The 19291-nt window shown below is 47.1% G+C and overlaps 1 protein-coding gene across 1 annotated transcript in view; it reads left to right on the top strand.

Moving 5' to 3' along the window:
- The window catches only part of ITGA9 (integrin subunit alpha 9), a 371922-nt gene that overhangs the window by 33284 nt on the left and 319347 nt on the right, over positions 1-19291 (top strand). Inside the window, exons 5-6 of the mRNA XM_007462694.1 lie at positions 11103-11170; positions 16987-17116. Of these exons, the coding sequence (XP_007462756.1) occupies positions 11103-11170; positions 16987-17116 (198 nt within the window). The remainder of the gene's footprint in view (positions 1-11102; positions 11171-16986; positions 17117-19291) is intronic.

Genomic DNA, 19291 nt, shown 5'->3' with positions numbered 1-19291 from the left:
GGGTGGGGAAAGCCCCCAGGCAGAGAGATGCAGGTGCTGGCAGGTGGCAGTCAGGCCATGTTACAGAAATGGTTAGGGGGGGGACCTGGGGGGCCCCCTTGGCAGCGGGGGTTCTGTGTTGCCTTTCTCCTGTTACAGATGAGGATGCTAAGACTTGGCTTTTAAGTAAATTGTGAAAGGTCATTCAAAATCACATGGTGGATAGAGCTGGGTTTTGAATTTTCATTTGTCTGACCTCAGCAAATCATTTTGTCCCCTGGTGGTTAGTGGGGATTTGTTTTGAGTTTTGGTGTTTCTGGTTTAAATGAGATTGAAATAGGAGCCAGTTGTTAACCCTCTCAAAATAAGAGAGGGTGACTGAACTGTCCCAAAGGTCCAATCATGAGGGAGGGGAACATGAACATTTTGGGTGTTGGTATTCTCAAGAGCACCTGCCTGTCTTCTTTGCTGGCAGATCTGGCCTGACCTTGGCGGGAACATGCAAGCCTCCGTGAGCCAAGGAGGGCACCACGGGGCCAGGTAGCAGGTTGAGTCATGTCTGCTCCACATGTCTGTCACTCACAGTAGAGTGTGAGCTCCGAGCCCACCCCTCTGGGTGCTTTGGACTATTGCCTGAACGTGTTCCCCGTAGCTCACTGGTCCCAGGAGAGAGACGTGTGGAACAGACCCAAACCCTAAACCTGCAGCCAGAGCCCAGCTAGGTCATTCAAACCCTAGGTGACCTGTAGATGTGCATGGGAGAAATAAATGCTTGTCATTGTTTGCAAGGAGATTTCCTGGTTGTTACGCAGTAATAGCTGACTGACACAGGCTTGTCACAGGAACCCACATTCCTCGTGCAACAGTGGCTGTGGGATGGGCTTCGGCCTCTAGAATCACTCTTTTCTATGGCTGTTCCTTGACTTAATGATGGCCAGCTGGAGCCAGCAAGGAAAGTAGCAAAGTGGTCGTGCCCTGCCCAGTCCTTCATCCCCACGGGCACCCACACTTCTGTATCCTAACTCATTCAATGCCCAGGGAGGAGTACGGGGTGGGGCCGGGATGGGGAGCATTGTGGTGTAAGCAGCCCCTTAGAACAATGGGGGACTGAAAGGAACGCCTCTGTAGTTCTTGGTCCTGTAAGAGGCGGGGTGTGGCAGATGGTCAGATTTCTCTAGAAGAGGGACTGGCAGGTGGGGGATGCAGGCCACAGGGCCCTTGCCTGTGCTCTTGCTTTGGGATCTCCATCTCCCTGTTTGGTGGTCTAAACTAAACCTACTTAAGCTCTTAAGGCAATCATTATTTTCTCTTAATGTGGAAAAACTCAGTAACGCTGGCTGGCTGTTCCAGTTGGGGGATCATGTGGTAGTGAAGTACAACAGGAATATTTTGGAGTTTGACTGGACCTTTCAGCTATCACCCAGCCTGGCCTCTTTGTCTTTACTGACATCCAGAGATGTGGGGTGGCTTGCTCAGGCTGAGTTTTAACAGACTCTGGGCCTAGACCGTCAGAGTCCCAGTCCTGGCTCTGCCACTTGTTTTTAGCCGTACGCGGGCCTCTCACTGTTGTGGCCTCTCCCATTGCGGAGCACAGGCTCCGGACGCGCAGGCTCAGCGGCCATGGCTCATGGGCCCAGTTGCTTCGCGGCATGTGGGATCTTCCCGGACCGGGGCATGAACCCGTGTCCCCTGCATCGGCAGGCGGACTCTCAACCACTGCGCCACCAGGGAAGCCCTCTGCCACTTGTTAATGCTGTGACTTCAGATGAGTGACTTAACCTCTTGTGCCTAACCTACCTCAAGGGTCTGTGGAGAGGATTAAGTTAAAGCTTGTAAGTTCTTAGAGCAGTGGCTGGCATTCAAAGATGTGGAGGGTCAACTGTACTCTGCCATTTTATATAAGGCACTTGAGCACCTGCAAATTTTGGTATCTATAGGCATCCTGGAACCAAGCACTCATGGATACTGAGGGAAGATTGTATATGCTAATAAGCACATATATGTTAATATACTATATTACGTGCTAATGTACTGTCTGCCAAGCAAGTGTTTGTTAATTACTATAGGGCAACTAATTTGTCTACCAGGGATAGAGTCCACTCAGTTTTATTAAGTACCCATTAGACCCTGTGCTAAGTGCCTGATGGATAAAGCCCAAGAAATTCCCCATCTACAGGGGAAAACAGAGCGGGAACATGATGCTTCCAAAGTGGCAGAGCTGAGTAGGGAGAGAATTCTATGCCCGTGTACATGGCCTGGAACCTCTGCAAAGGCCCAGGCTGCATCCTCGTTTAAGGTGGCATTAAGGTAGGATTATTTCATTTTACAGCTGGAAAAACGGAGACCTGCCTAGAGTCTGCAGCCTGTTGGGGCCCATGGAAAAGACAAATGGTGGGTGCTGGGCAGGGAAGGATGGACACTTCCTCTGCAAGAGTGGAAAGACCTCAGGGTGGGGCTGGATGTGGTCCGATCTTCCAGGCTTCTGCCTCCATGGCCTCAACCCTGTGGCTGGACCCTCGGTGGGAATGGACACCATGATGCCTCCATTACATTTACCTCTGAGGGTTATTGTGAGAAGCTCATGAGAAAATGCAGGTGAAAGTGTTCAGAAAGACCACACACTGTTCTCTAATTGTGGCCTGATTGTGGGTCTCAGTGAGGGTCAGCCGTGCTCTCTCCAGAATGTTGGGAGGTTGGTTTAATTGAGGAGAGCCTCTAAGTGTGTGGGCACCTGTCCACAATGTCTCAAACTTTTCGCTTTTTAAAAAGTCCGTCTTTGGTTTGGCACAAGGACATTTTTCTCCTGGCTTTTCGGGTGCTTCCTGTTTCTGGTTGGTGGGAAATGCTATCAGAATATCCTGTTTGGAACCAGGAAATGTAGAGGGAATGGGAAACAAAAATGAATTTAGCACACAAAATAAACGGATGGCGTGTACCCCTAAGTCAAACCATTTATTTGATAGGAGAATATTGTCATTACTACCATATGGGGTTTGGTTTATATCAGAATGTGTGAGAAAATGAGAAGTTTAGTCGGGTGACAGATGGGCAAAACTCTTCATAAATTAAAGAGCACGCACTGTAAAACATTAGTTGCTATTAACCAAGTTATGGTTACCGAGTCCAAGCTCACTGTGCTCGCCGCATGACAGGCCAATGAATTGGAGATGAGGTGTTGAGGCAAGGAATACGACTTTAAAACGGAAAGCCGGCACACTGAGAAGATGGCAGACTAGTGTCTCCGATAAATCATCTTATCGGGGTTTGGATGCCAGTTTCTTTTATAGCACAGAGAGGGGGAGGAGATGAGGAAGTAAAGTAAAAATACCATAAATTTTGCAAATATCTCCTGGAATGGCCAGCCTCCGGTGAAGGGATGTGTTAATTTCTTCTTTCTTGCAGCCATCCACAGGTGGGTGGGGTCAGATGGTCTCCCTGCGAGCTGAACAGGAGCACTTTAACATTCAGGCAGAGGGGGCAGGGTTCCCTGAGGCAGGCCATTCTGTATGATTATAATAACAAAAGCAGTGAAAAGCAAAGGTTAAAGGCAAAGAAACAGATCGAACTTAGAATCCCATTTAGCTCTTTCCTGTTACAATGGGATTTTAGGACTCCCGGAAGTGAAGTCAGTGCATTGATAAAATCAAGCGCAGAGATTTCTTTCATCCTTTGCCCTGAGTCCACTGAGGCAAGAAGCCAGAGCTTGGCAGGAGGGGGGGGTTATAAACAGGTCATCTTTATATTCTCACTAATATGGAATAATCTGGGAGCAGCTCAGCTAAATTAACAAAAAGTATTACAAATAAAATACTGATAAATGCAATTGGGTACCATTGTGTATTAGATCTAATTTCAGAATCTGGCTTTACCACTCACTCATTCCTGACACTGGGCTAAAATCAAGATGTGAGCATGGCCGTCTTCCTTTCCAGAGACTCTAGAGAGTCTATTTCCTTTACTTTTCTGCCTTGAACCTCAGTGCCCTCCTCTGTAAAATGGAGGGATTAATCCCTACTTAAGAGGTATTTGGGACTTCCCTGGTGGTCTCGTGGTTAGGTACTTTCACCGCGGTGGCCTGGGTTCAGTCCCTGATGGGGAGCTAAGATCCCACAAGACACGCAGCATGGCCAAAAAAAAAAAAAAAAGAGAGAGAGAGGTATTTGAAGTACATAATGTGCCTAACACAGCTCCTAGCTCAGGGTGAGTATTCAATAAAAGGGAATTTTCTAATTAACTTTTAAAATAGTATCATAGTGTCCTTAAACCTTCTCTGAAGGCGTCCAGCGGTCCTGCTTTAATGAATAATGGAGGGTGGAAAGCTGGGTATTTCTAACCTGATTTTAAGACTCCTTGAAAAGATTATAATTTAAAAAATTCCTTTGAAGATCATATTTGCACAATTTATTTTCTTGGTAAGCTCTCTTTATGTAGATGATCTGAAGTTTAATTCATGCCATGTTTAAATATTCTCAAGTTTGGAATTGCTGGGGTCTTAGTTCCAAAGATTTCTGTACCATTTTCTTCGTTATCAGGGGGTGGCCAGGCCTTTAATTCCTAATTGCTTTTGCATCTCTCAAGATGGAGATCATTTCTAGAGAAGGAAATAGATTCCTCTATTTAGATGAGAAGATTCCTCTTCCCCCTTCTAATGTTGAAGGCTGTGGCTCCACAGGGGATACAAATCAATCAAGACCATTTACAAATGAAAAGCAGTTGAGGTTTTGTTTTGTTGTGTTTTTGTTTTGGAGAGAACCATAAAAGGCTAAGTTAATCCATTTAAAAATTCAAGAACAAGCCCCATAAATTTTTATTAAATAAAGAGCTCTACATTTACATAGGATTTTATGGTTTCCAAAGAGCTTTCATAAACATTATCTCATTTAAGTAAATGCAGCAAATTTTAAAAAGCAGATGCAGTTCTGTAGTATGCCCAGTTAATGTGGAGGGGGACCCTGAGAGGGAGGGTGGCTGGAGGGGACAGCCAGGGCCAAGCCTCTGGCTATGGCTCTTGGAGCTCAGGAAGACCCATCAAGCTTTCCCTTTGGTGCTAAGAATTCTTATCTTGGGCATAAATATATTCTACATTTCAAACATGTTTTCATACATTGTGTGGAATTATTGACTTAAACTATGACTTAAACTACTTAAACTATGTCATCTAATAGTTTCCTTATGGATATTCAAATGTTATGAATCTCCTCTTCTAAAATTACATATCTGTGTGATGGATGTCTTAGGTTTCTTCCTTTTTGAGACACTAACAGATTCAGAGTCACCAAATATTTATCAAGCACCTACTGGGTTCCAGGTGTTGTGCTAGGTATTTAACATTTATGATCTTACTGAGTAATCACATCATGGGGGTGGTTTAAGTATTCTTATCCCTATTGTACAGATGAGAAAACTGAAGTTTAGGGAGGTTGATGAAGGTCACAGGCTTATTAAGCTGAAGAAAGCTGGTGGCTGTTAAGTTCAGAACACGTTTCTTTTTTTTTTTTTTCCATTTAGGCTGTGGTCCTTGTAACTGAGGGTTGTTTTATATATTTAAATACTCTTTTTATCACTAGATTTCTGTCTGCCTGATTTCATTGTCCTCCGAATTGTTTTTTTTTTTGTTTGTTTTGCGGACCTCTCACTGTTGTGGCCTCTTCCGTTGCAGAGCACAGGCTCCAGATGCACAGGCTCAGAGGCCATGGCTCACTGGCCCAGCCGCTTCGCGGCATGTGGGATCCTCCCGGACCGGGGCACGAACCCATGTCCCCTGCATCGGCAGGTGGACTCTCAACCACTGTGCCACCAGGGAAGCCCTGTTGTTGTTTTTTAGTTGAAGTATAGTTGATTTACAATGTTGTGTTAGTTTCAGGTTACAGCAAAGTGATATATATATCATATATATATTCTTTTTCACATTCTTTTCCCTTAAAGGTTATTACAAATTATTCAGTATAGTTTCCTGTGCTATACAGTAGGTCCTTGTTGGTTATCTCTTTTATATATAGTAGTGTGTGTATGTTAATCCCAAACTCCTAATTTATCCCTCCCCACCTCTTCCCCTTTGCTAAATTTGTTTCTATATAAGTTCTTAAGTATAATCAAATTGTTTAATTATCAGTTGGTTAGTATTCACTCAGAAATTGAGCAAAAATTCAGACATTAAGACTGGAAAGTTATTTTTTTCCTCTGATATTTTATTTCATGGCTAAGCTAAGGAACTATGGAAAGATAATTTTAAAATTGATGTGCTAGAAAGACTAGCTTTGAAAGATGAAACTTTCTCAAATGGTTAAAAGGAAGAGAGCTCAGTAGGAAGAATATATGTTACTCTGTATGTAAATCTTGATCTTTCCATGGGTTGGTTTTATCCCGCCAGTGTTTTGGGAAGAGTGCAGGAAGCGACTCCACCCAGCCTAGTTCTTGAATGAATTAAATTCATTAGTGTACGTTCCATGCATTGAGTTGTGGGTTATGAACATTTGGAAACCAGTATCTTTTCCTCTCTCAATTGCCTGCTGTTCAGACAGGGTTTAGTAAAACCAGCAGCTCAACCAAGGAAAATACTACCATTTTTAGACTGGAGGAGCCATGCAACTTAATGAATCAAAGTGTGTGACGCAGGCCACATAATTCAGATCCACACACGGCAGAAAGACAGAGCTTTCCAACCCGTTCCCAGCTCCTCCAAGGGATGTCTGGGCCCCCTTCGTTCCACCATGTCTTGCTTCCCTGATTCAGTTGCCCCACATTTAACAGAGTCAGGTTTGTTACAGCATCCATGAGCTGCTGTGGTGCCAAGCCCGGTTCTCCCTTGCTGCTTCGAGGTGGATAAACGTTTTGTTCCACAGCGGAGAGGGAGGAAACTGGCGTGTTGTGGTCCTCCCTCCCCGGCCACGTCCTCGGAGCCTTTGGAGACTGAATGGAAGTGCCCAGGAGTGGCCTGGTGCCTCTGTGTGTGCAGGAGCAGTTCTTCTCGAGAACACAGGAGGCTGGAGGTCCTGCCCCAGCCCTCCGCCCTCTACTTCCTGGACCTCTCTGCAGAGGGAGGGTGTGTGACCTGGGGATGATGTGATGGGACAGCCGCTTGTCTCCACACTCACCCCCCTTCTCATAGCTCTGTGGTAGAGGATCTCCTGCCTTCTCCAGTATAGGCAAGCAAAATCGAGTGTCTAGCATACGGGAATGATAGATTGCCCTATGTATATAATTTTTGAAGAAGAAGAAAGGCCTGTACTTTAGAACTGGATTAGAGAGAAACTACAACCTGCCCTTTATATATATATATATATATATATATATATATATATACATACACACACACACATAAATATAAAATATATAAAATATTTAAAAATATATATGTATTTTATGTATTTGTATATATTTATATATATTATATATATATATATTTTTTGCAGAAGGTATCAGGTTAAAATAACAGTGGTGTCCTTAACTCATGGAAATAGCACTCAACAGAGTGAAAACAACTGAAGCATGCTGTGGTCCAGGATCCAGTGTATCTGGCCAGCATCTCTTGGGAAGCCCCCATAGCCCAGGCCTGGGCCCTAAGGGCCACCACTGCACCCTGAGGTGCCAGTTTACCTGTTGTGTGGCCTTGTTCACTTTACAAAGTCTTTCTTAGATCACTTCTCACTTAATCAGGATTTTTGAATATCTGGTAGGCCAGCACAATGTGGATGTTTGATTTTTACAGAAAAGGAGCCGGCCAGGCACAGAACTTGACTTGGGGTTTGGGTGGCTGTGCTCGCACAATGCTGCTGAGTCTTACGATGTGGTTGATCAGGAATAGCTTTGAAGTGTTCTGTGAAGCCTGCTCACGTCACTTCTTCACAGCAGTTTGGCTTTTAGAAGAAGAGCACTTTGTACTAGGAGGGCCAGGCTTGGACACAGGCTCAGTGTCTCCCAGCGTGGGCCGTCCCATCTGTATCCTCAGATCTTTGAGGACAGTCCGTGAAGGATCATGCCAGGGGCTGGGCAGGGATTAAAGAACCGGTTCTGAATATTCTGTGCAGTTTCTCTTGAGGCCCAAGAGGGAGGTGGAATTGCCCAAGGCAGAATCAGTCAACCTAGGTTCGGGAAGCCCAGAAAAATCCATCCTGTGTGTCCTTGCCCTGCTCCAGTCACACCTACTTCCATCCTTAGGCCTCTGGGGTCAGTGATGCCTCGGATTGGAGAAGCAGGATTCCCAGGACACAACTCCTCTTCAAGCAAGCCTGGGGTGGAGGTCACAGAGCCTGATGGACTGGAGGACAGAGGGTAGGGCTGGGAGGTCAGGGGGCACAGAGGTCCAAGGCGAGCAAGTTGGAGAGTCCAAGTGCTCAGTGGCCGAAAGAATGTGCCAGATCCTCTTGCATCTCCGCCTGGAGCCTCGGGTCTGGGCACGGACGGCAGCACCCACACCTTCCCTCAGCAAAGCCTCACCTGCGCACACTGTACCTTACACCGGGCTGGTGTTGGGGGCACTGAGATGGGTGAACTCATCTCGGTGTTGAATAAACTATGTGATGAACAAACACATTTTGAGATGGGGAGAGGGTATCACTTACCTTTACCTACAAGGTCACCTGGGCACAGAAGCTGAGGAGGGGTTCTGGAAGGCTGTGGAATGTGAAATGTCAGATACACATACCAGTGGAGCCTTCCTAGACTGGAGTTGCCACAGCTGCCCCCCAAAGAGTGTGGTGCTGTGGGGAGCGAGGAGGCATAGGACTGGATCCTGTTCCAGGTTGAAGGGGTTAATCAGAGTACAGGCATTTCTGGGCAGTCAGAACATGGCCTGTCCTCTCAGGAGCCGTGGGTGCTTGTCAGGAGCCCCACGTGGTTTGAATCCTTGCTCTAGAGCAAGCTGAGAAGGCAGGTATAGACCCTGGGGTTTCAGGAATGTCGGAGCCGGTGAGATGGTGACTACTTCCTGTGTGTGAGGCCCACAGACCTCGGAAGAGGCCATCCCAGGTTGGGGAGCCGGGCTGACCTCTGAACGGTGCCATGATGCCGGCTGAGTGCTGGTCAAAGGGCCTCCCCTGTGGTCCTTTGGCCTGGGGTGGGATTGGGACCCTCCCAGCTCCCAGAATGGCTGTGGTCACCTCAGGAACCGGGGGCCTGCTCCTGGCTCAGCGCTCGCCAGCGGAGTGTGGGGATGGGGTAGAGAAAGACAAGTTTTCCCGTCTAGTTTTGGAGCCCCTGTCACAAAAGAGATCTTGGGACTGTTTTCTTTAAAACATAAAAGATTCCCACATAATTCCTATTCATGTCCTAAATTTATGAGGCTGAACTCGAGTGTCCTGTACTGTAGTTTCCTTCAGCTCGTGGGGGCTGAATTTCCTTTCTGTGTTTCATTTGTCTGAGACTTACCTTCGGGTCAGTGGGTGGATATGCTTTTTGCCGGACCTTCCACATTTAATATGACTGTTTGTTCCGGTTGGGACATTTTGACCCTTTTTGCCATTGTGCTATTTGATATAGGATTTATTAGTTTTTATGGTTTCTTGCCATCATACAGTTTGATGCAGGATCTCTTTATGACTTTGCATAAGTCCCGCTCCCGGCCCTGGTGCAAGATTTTGCAGAGAAGTGTGTTCTACTGTCACTGGGTTGCTTTCTGGCAGGGCTGTGAGTTCTCTTTGTACTAACAGGACAAGGTAGGAGGAACTGATTTAGCCCTCCCCTGGAAGAGGAGTAACTCCATTGACATTCTGTTGTAATTTCGCAGTTGGTTAATGGCCACTTACTGGAGAATGTTACCAGGCTCTGCAGTGAGTGTTGTTAGAAAATGAATTCCTCTGCGTATTTCCCCAGGGCCCTTCTGCTTCTCCTCCAGGACATAACTCTGGAACCACAGGAAGTGGCACTGTGTTGCAATCACAGCTTCACTGTTCCTTTGTATTATTTATTTTGTGTTTCAGAATTAAGTATATTGCTTTTAATGGAACCAGAGACTTGTCAGGAGCCCAGGGGGTGACATGGGGGTCACTGGGTCATTTTACTGGGTCTCTTGGACCTGAAGGTGCCCAGGGGCAGCCGTGAGCCTCTGTCCAGCAATGTCAGTTTCACATGTAATTAGAGTCACCTAAGCTGAACATCACTCCATCTCCATGCCTTTACCCATGTCATTATTTCACATGGCTTGTCACCTTCTGGGTTTTGTGTAATCACTCACTACAAAACCTTTGATCAGCCACAGAGGTGAAAGAATGTGAATTTCCGAGTCTGCCGAACTTGGATAGAATTCTGGCTTTGTGACCTGGGATGAATCACTTGAACTCTCTGAGCCTCAGGGGTTTTACCTGTTAACAAATGGTGATGATCCCTCCCAGGGATGAGGGACTGATGAAATGGTGAGTGGGCACAGCTGACACAGTGCCCAAAACATGCTAAACTTAAATTGCCAACTGAAAAATGAAACAGTACCAACAGAGTTCCCGTTTGTTGGGTCGGAGTATTAGGAGCGGAGGGACAGGTGGGGGAAGAGAACTTATCCTGTTGTTTTCTTTTGGATCCATTTGTGGAGGGAGAAAGAGATCTCCCCTTTTCCTTCCACACAAGGAGGACAAGAGGTGTCAGTGATGGTGTCACTGTGCTCTGGGGCCGGTCCAGTGGCGTCCCCTCTTCCCGCGGCCCCTGGGCTCTGAGGGCTGGTTTCTGGTCGCATGGTGGAAAGCGTATTGCCTCCAGCTGGATGGAGTATCTTTTGGGGAGGCTTGGTCGTCTCCCAGGGGACTCCACACTGGGATGGCCACATCATTCCATCTCTGTGTCGTGTTTTCAGTTCTTTCTTCCTCCTGGGGCTTCCGTCCTTTCTGAAGTGAATGAGATAATTGTCACTGGCCTCCCACTTAATTACCGTGGCTGCTGCTTCTCCTTTCCCACATGCACAGAGGAAGCCCATCAGGGCACTTGGCAGCCTCACTACCTGATGGCACCAGAGCCTGGATTTTTGAGGTCTGGTGGATTCCTGAGACTTTTCTCTGCGCCCCAGTCTGGACGGCGTCCCTGGGCCGGGCCTGTGGCCGCACTCAAGAACATGCCCAGCATGCCCAGGCACTCCGCACACGACTGGCACACACTGATGAGGCTGTGGTTTGCTTCTCTTCCCTCCCCTCCCCCTCTAGAGTATAAGAAGAAGTATGGAGAGGAACACGGCTCCTGCCAGGCTGGGATAGCGGGCTTCTTCACTGAGGTGGGTATCACTCTTTGGGCCTTTCTCCTCTCTCATGGGTGCTCATTTCCTGCATGGCTTCCCATCATATGGTAGATTAAAGTCCAAACTCTGTGTCTCGGCCCATGGGCCTGACTTTCTCCTTCACTCATCAGAGGACAACCCAGAGCTGTGGGAGGGGATGGGACAGTGAGGGGGAGAGAAGGCCTATGACACCCACTGGTTTCAGCTGCTGCTGGACCATGCCAGATCCTTACTAGCATCATTATTACAGAGGTCCCCACGCATAGTGTTTTGTGCACAAGTGCACATTTCTGTAGGTGAGCTGCACAGTCGAGGAACTGCTGTGTCAGAAGCTCTTCAAAATGTGAATTTTGACACATGCTGGCAAATTGCACTCCAGAAACATTTACCAGTTGACACTCCCCCCAGTTGTGTGTCATTGTCCCTATACCCTCTAACTAACACTTAAAATTTTTGTCATTAAAAAAATGACATTGTTTTTTAATGGCCCTTTACCTAATTATTAGTGCAGTTGAGTATCCTTTTCAAATATTGGCCATTTGGTTTATTTTTTCTGGAAATTGCCTGTTTATGTTCTTCGCCCATTATTATGTTATTTTTTAACTGTTGTTTTACTGATTTTTAGGATCTTGTATTTTCAATAGTAATCTCAAATCTCTTGAATGTGTTACAATATTTTTCACCAGTCTTTTACCTGATTTTTAAGTTTGCTTAATGGTGTCTTTACTATATGGGCATTGAACATTCATATTTGGTCAAATCTGTCAGTCTTTTTCTTTCTGGATTCTAGACCTCTCTGTTAGGAAGGTCATCCCCATCCTAAGACTATGAAATATTCACGTGCATTTTTTTCTGCCACTTTTATAGGTTAAAAAATATTTAAATCTTTAATCCATCTTAGATTTATGCGTGCAGACATTATACGGGAGAAATGAACTTCACTGTTTTCCTAAATGTGTGGTTGGTTCTTTTGTTTTTTTAAATAACTTTTAAAATTTTATTTATTTTAATTATTTTGGCTGCATTGGGTCTTCGTTAATGTGCGCGGGCTTTCTCTAGTGGCGGCGAGCCAGGGCTACTCTTCGTTATGGTGCGCGGGCTTCTCATTGTGGTGGCTTCTCGTTGCGGTGCATGGGCTCTAGGCGCGCGGGCTTCAGTAGTTGTGGCTTGCGGGCTCTAGAGTGCAGACTCAGTAGTTGTGGCGCATGGGCTTAGTTGCTCCACGGCATGTGGGATCTTCTGGAACCAGGGCTCGATCCCGTGTCCCCTGCACTGGCAGGCGGATTCCTTTTTTTTTTGCGGTACATGGGCCTCTCACTGTTGTGGCCTCTCCCGTTGTGCACAGGCCCCGGACGCGCAGGCCCAGAGGCCATGGCTCACGAGCCTAGCCACTCTGCAGCATGTGGGATCTTCCCGGATCGGGGCACGAACCCTTGTCCCCTGCATCGGCAGGCGGACTCTCAACCACTGCCACCAGGGATGGCCTCTCCCGTTGTGCACAGGCCCCGGACGCGCAGGCCCAGAGGCCATGGCTCACGAGCCTAGCCACTCTGCAGCATGTGGGATCTTCCCGGATCGGGGCACGAACCCTTGTCCCCTGCATCGGCAGGCGGACTCTCAACCACTGCACCACCAGGGAAGCCTCGGCAGGCGGATTCTTAACCACTGTGCCACCAGGGAAGCGCTGGTTGGTTGTTTTGATACTGGTTTGTTAAATGTTTTCTTTGTCCCCGCTGATTTGAGATACCATCCTGCCATATGCCAAGATTACCCATCTTCCATCTCAATAAGCATATAGAGGGTGTAATTTCTATGGCTGTTGTTCCTCCATTGAGATGTAGCAAGTATGACTCAGCGCAGGAAGCAGCAGGGAACTGCTATAAGTTTACAGACACAGTGATGGCAGTGCTGTAAGAAAGTCTATTTGGGCTTGTCTTGTGCCCAGGTGTCTGGAAGTGGGAGAGCCTGGAGGAGGCCAGGTTGGAGGCTGTGTTGTGGTCCAGCCACAAAGGGACAGGGCAGCCTATGGGATGTTTTAGGAATAAATATGATGAGGGGAATCAGAAAATATGAAGGCAGTATCAGTGGGCTGGGTGACCAGAGGACTATGGCCACAGAGGACTGAGGTGGGGAGGAAGGAGGTTTTATGCCAGGTTTCTGGGGAACAGTGGTACTGGTGGAAAGGGGGCTGCCCAAGGAAGAATCCACTGGGAGAGGTAAACTGATGGGTCTGCTGTATACACATGCCATGTGAGGTGATGGGATGGGACACTCACATAGATGTTTTTAGAATCCAGCCTTGATTTGGCCAATGCTAGTATGTTTCTGAGGGGACTGGGTATGCTTAGCATAGGGCCGGGGTTGGGGGGCTCTGAGCAGTATGTCTCCTGTAGGCAGTGGGAGGAGAAAGTCAAGTCATTGCAGAAATGAGAACTCATTGGAGATGTTGGTGGGGAGCTAGGGGAGAGGAAGAGTCCCTGGGAAGGGATGTCTCCAGCCAGAGAGGGAAGATGAGGGCACTGGGGCTAGGGGGGTGGAGGAGGAGGAGAAAGGACAAGGGTGTGGAGGGGATCCCGGGGGGCCGTGCCAGCTCCGGATTACCAGAGGACCTGCTGGGACTCCAGAGCCTGAGGGAAGCAGGGTGCGGGCAGCAGTGGGGCTCGTGCGTGGAGCACTGCAGGGAGCCAGGCGGCAGTGAGCAGGAGGGCTCGGTCCTGAACCGGCCACTCAGGGCCTTGGCCTCTGCTTCAGTTCCCAGGCTTTTGGCCTCCCTAAACAGGAGGTCTTTGAACTCCCAGTCTCCCTCGTTTCTGGAACTTCAGCTGTTGGAGGCCGAGCAGGAAATATGGTTGAAGGGGTCAGGCAGCACTGTGGCCCTCTCCTGCCCTCCTGCTGACCTTGTCACTTGGGTTTGCCTTTGCTGGGAGCTGGGCTGTCCCTGCACAGGGCGGGCAGCTGCCTCCCAAGCTGGACGTGGTTCTGTGGCCTTCCGGTCATGGCCATGTTGCCCCAAACTACTCTGGCCCAAGGCGACTGCTTGACCTGAACGTCAGTGACCCTGGGGTTATCAAAGCTGTTTGAGTTATGGACACTGCATGAATTTTAGCCCAGCGTTGAGGACAAGGGAGAACTTCCCGGGAACATATTTGTTTTTGTAGCCTAGGATAACAGAGGTAGATACTTCTAAGCAGCAAGAGAAGACTTGGCCCAACCCTGCTGGTGTTGGGGCACCACTGTGAGAGCCTGGGGACATCTGGGTGGAAATCCATCCGGCACAGACTTCTGTCACAGATCCCGAGGACTATTCTGCCCCCTGCTTGTGCCAACCTACAGGGCACAGAGAAAAGCCCCCCAGGCTCCTCTCAGGCAACTCCAGGTACCCGTGTGCCTCAGGATGTTCTGCCCCTTGCAGAAAGGCCCATGCTGTTGATGGATGGAGTTTTGCACACATGATTTAGGCAGTGGTGGCCTTGGGCTTTTGGAGAAGCTTGCACTTCTGTGTGTTGCATTTGCATTGTCTGTTCCTGGGTGATGAGGAGCCAAGCATTGATCACATTTTCCTGGCACTTGTGGACAGTGTCAAAAGGGCCCAGGCTGCAACCACAGGGGATGGAAAAAGCCAAATAGGAGGGAATTCCAGGGAGATGCTGTTTCCCTGCCCCCAACCACAAGGGTCTCAGGCTGGGCCTCAGTTTACCTAGTTTGAACTGCAGGGAGAAGGGGGCATAAACAGTAAGAGGAGAGGGAAAGAAACCAAAAGCTGTTGGTTTTAAAGGTTTTTGAGGAGAGGGATGACCTTGTTTTATTCTCTTTGTAATGCTTGAGAGAAGGGATGCAGCGATACGTTAGACGTACATTTCTCAACTTTTAGCCTGGATTAATCTGAATCATCAGAAAACAACACGTCCACTGCCTGGTGTCCCCAAGAGCCTTACAGGCCTCTGGTGGTGCTCAAAGCTTTGGCTCATGAAGAGCTGCTGGTTATGGCTGGCACTGGGGATACTGCTCATTTTGTCTTTCTGTGCCCTTTGTGTTCGGGCACTGATTACAGAGTCCTTTCTGAGCTTAAGACCAAGGAGAAAGTCTCCCTTCTCTGATGATCATTTGTCTTTCTCATGCCCCTTCTAGAACCAGCACAGTCCCTTACACAGAACAGATGACTATAAGGGGAATGAATGAATGCACTGCCCATGTTTTCCCAGGGATGTGTCCTAAGTGCAGAAAGTGATATATTTTTATAAAACAGTGAGATACCCCTGAGGGTATCCGGTTTCTCATCCTCATAGCATCCTTGGAGATGGATTGGATCTCAGAACCTTAAAGTGAAGTGCTTCTCAGTGGTCATTCTTGGTCCACACCTTCATGAATTATCAACAGCAAACCATTCAGGCAGGAGTCTGGTGGCTTTCCTTCCAGCCATGCTCACACCCTGTTCTTTGGTAAGGTTCTTACCCGAATTGACCATAGAACATGTGTTGTTCAAAGTATTGTCCTGATGCTGCTGCTGCCACACACGTGCTCTCCTTTCTGTGTGCTCTGTCCTCCTCTCTCTGCTGTTCTATTAAGATGGCTCTGGCTTTTTCAGACATTTGCTCCCAGGGAATTCAGTGTCACTTTATGAAATGTCAACAGAAACTCAGAATTCTTAGGGCAGGATCTAGCCTCCAGGGACTTGTTGGAAACCAGCAGCTTCTGACAGTGGTGAGGCCAGCTCTGTAGAGAGGGGCCAGCCTGGAAGGATATTTCTGAAGTATAACAGTGCGGGGACCCTAGAGGCCAAGGGTGGTGTGTGTGTGTCAGTAACAAGAGCATGACCTGTACAGTGTCCAGCATCTCCATGAGCCCAGAAGGCCTGTATCGTTGGGGGTTTTGTACAGCTGACGGGTTTCCTGTAAAACTGCCTTTATTTTAACCCTTTTGGGTAAAATTTTTTCTAAACATTCTGTACATTTCCTTGTTGCCTTACCCTGGGAATGTTTTACAAAGGGATTTGATTGATCTGTGGATCTGGTATAAGTAGGAGATGCTTAATAAATATTGTAGAGTGAAAAGTTAATGAATTTGTTAGAAAAATAATTTTTATTATTTCTTACTGCAGTGTAGATACTTTAGAAAATATAGGTAATCAAAGAGAGGGGATTTCCTGTTGGGGAAGGAAAGCCTCGATGATGTCTTTCTCTATTGGGCTTATTTCACTGAGCATAATGCCCTCCAAGTTCATCCATTTTGCTGCAAATGGCAAAATTTCATTCTTTTTTATGGCTGAGTCATATTCCGTTGTCTATATGTACCACATCTTCTCTATCGGTTCATCTGTGGATGGACACTTAGATTGCTTCCATATATTGGCTATTATAGTGCTACTGTGAACATTAGGATGCTTCCTGGGCCTGTTTTAATAGTAGTGCTGTGTCTTGCTGTCTGTGGTCTCTTCTCTCCCCAGTCCACATCTTTCCTGTAGTGGGCCTCTCTGCTCTCCTGTTTTCGTTGTTTTGACTTTGCAATGAGCCTTTAGTGGCCAGAAAACCCAGCTTCAGAACCATTCCTGAGAATGAGGACTGGAGGGGATTTCTCTGGAGTGTCAGTACATCTTCTTTATCCATTCATCTGTTGATGGACGCATAGGTTGCCTCCATATCTTGGCAATTGTAAATCATTATGAATATGAAATTTTTTTTATTGCTCAGGTGAAGAAATTTTCTGGTGTGGCATCTTTAATTACGAGTTCTTTGTTGTGATTGTGGGTCTCACCACACCGCCTTCTCCCCTCTTCAGTTTCCTTCCCTGTTTACCTTTGGGTTTCTCTTCCATAGGAGCTGGTGGTGATGGGTGCCCCAGGGTCATTTTATTGGGCTGGGACGGTCAAAGTGCTGAACCTCACAGACAACACCTATTTCAAACTAAATGATGAAGTGATCATGAACCGGAGGTACACCTACCTGGGTGAGTAGCTCAAGGAGGTGACAGGTAAGAAAGGGGAAGTGGGAGTGATTACCACCAAGCTTGCCAGTGATTGCTTTACTGGTGGAAAGAAGAGTTCGTTGGCTTTAACATCTGCTGTTCTACTTAGCTGCACTTTTAGCCAAGGGCACCACAACATTGAGCTCCACACATAGCAGGTAGAGAGAGGAGAACAAAGGACGGGACTGAATTAAAGCTGTGTGATTTAATTAAAAAGCTGACAGGAAGCAAACATTTTCTTTTCCTATTTTAGCAATTACTCAGGTTCAGATGATTAGATACAAAACGAGTGTGAGAGAATCCTGTTTTTCCATGACTTTCCTTTGGATGAGGTCTCTGCTTTCTGGTCACAAAACTGGTTGCAGGTAGAAATAATAAGAACCAGAAATTAGCATGATGGATGGCAACCTAATCCTGAGGTTTAATTAAAGGCTCAGAAAAACTTTTATTTTCTTAACCGTTTTAATCCTCTAGAAAGAAGGTAGACACAAGTTAGCAGCCACCAGGCCAGAATGACTCTGGACAAGACTATGCTTATTGGTGAACAGAGAGAGGCTGTCTTTACTTGTATAAAAGACAATTTGACATGGCTCTTTTCTTTAATTCAGGCCCTAAATGCTGTAATTCTGGGCTGGAAATGAAGCTAAATTTAGCAAGGCCTAACGATGAGAAAAAAATGTTCTTTCACACTTATTACGCTTAACTTAAATCTGGGGGAGTCCCTGACATGCTTTTTGTATGGAGATTTGCTTGTGAGTTGGAAGGAGGGACTGACTGACTTGTCTTTTCCTCTCTAAGTCTTTTGCCCAGTAGCACCGACTGTGATACCTTTACTCAGAGTCTTTGGGGTGTTTGCTGGTCTGCACGCCCAGCTCCTTAAATGCTGTCATTTACTGGGGACTTACTCCATGCCAGGCTCTGCATATGAAAGAGACCGAGGTACAAAGAAGTCATTTAACTTGCCGAGGTCCCATGGTTCATCAGTAGAAAAGTGGGGGTTTAAACCTGTGGTTTCTGAGCCCAGAGTCTAGGTGCTGAGCTGCCCACCTGCGTATGCTCTGCAGACAGCCCCGCCCGCTGTTGTGGACCCCTCGCTGGGCTGGGAGCACCTTGGAGGAGGGGAGTTTGTCTGACATTTCCAGGACTTGGTATAGTGTCTGGTGCAGAAGAGGGAGTCAACACATGTTTATTAGGTCAGAGAATGAAGAGAAGGCAGAAAAGAGCCCAGTTTGGACGTGGCTTTAGGGTCGATAGGTCCTCTGAGCCTCAGGGCCCGTGGCTCCTTCCTGTGTGCCAAGTAGAGGCCTTCATGCTGCGGGATTGCAAGGCTCACTTGAAGCTTAGACGTCACTCATAATAGTCTTAGCGAACGTGAGCCTCCAGTCTGAGAGAAATCAGCCACCTGGTGAGTAAGAGTTGATCATAATATGACACCATTACAAAATGCAAGCAGCTTATGGTCATAACATTAGGGTTTGAGGATGAGGAAAAGGTTTGTAGAATATACAGCAGCCTGTACAGGGTTTTTACTGCCGGCAGGGCTCTCAGAAAGCAGGAGACATTTAGACTAAGCTCAGACAACTTTTACCTTTGTTTCTAGATTCTTTTTGCGTCCGCGGATTCTTTGCTCAGTCATCCATCGATCCACCGACCCACTGTCAGCTTTTTTCTGGCTCTTCTTAGGAGGGGGTGTGCATAATAGTTCACTGCAAGGGATTTGGAGACACACAGATTGGATTTGAATCTTGCTGTGTGATCTTGGGTGTGTTGCTTACCCACATTTGGTCCCTGTTTCTGTATCTGTGAAATAGTTGGGAGATTAAAAGAGACAGTGGCATCTGAAGACATGTGTAAGAATGTTCCTAGCAGCTTTATTCACAATAAAGCTGAAATAACTGGAAACAACCTAAATGCCCAGCAATAGGAGAATAAAGACATTATGATATCATCATACAATGGAACATACTCATCCATAAAAAGAAACTAGTACCGTACTCAACAGCATGGATGAACCTCACAGAAGTTACGTTGAGGGAAGTTTGGAACAGGCACACGTAATATATGGTGACAGAAATCAGGAGAGGGGTGACCCGTGCAGGGGGAGGGTAGTGACTGGGAGAGGGAATGAGGGAATGTTTTGGGCTCGTGGTTCTGTGG

The sequence above is a fragment of the Lipotes vexillifer genome, unplaced genomic scaffold (genome assembly GCF_000442215.2).
Source record: "Lipotes vexillifer unplaced genomic scaffold, Lipotes_vexillifer_v1.1 scaffold539, whole genome shotgun sequence".
In the NCBI taxonomy this organism is placed as follows: Eukaryota; Metazoa; Chordata; class Mammalia; order Artiodactyla; family Lipotidae; genus Lipotes; species Lipotes vexillifer.
The sequence above is the reverse complement of the archived record's forward strand: the minus strand, read 5'-3'. Positions and strand labels throughout refer to the sequence as shown.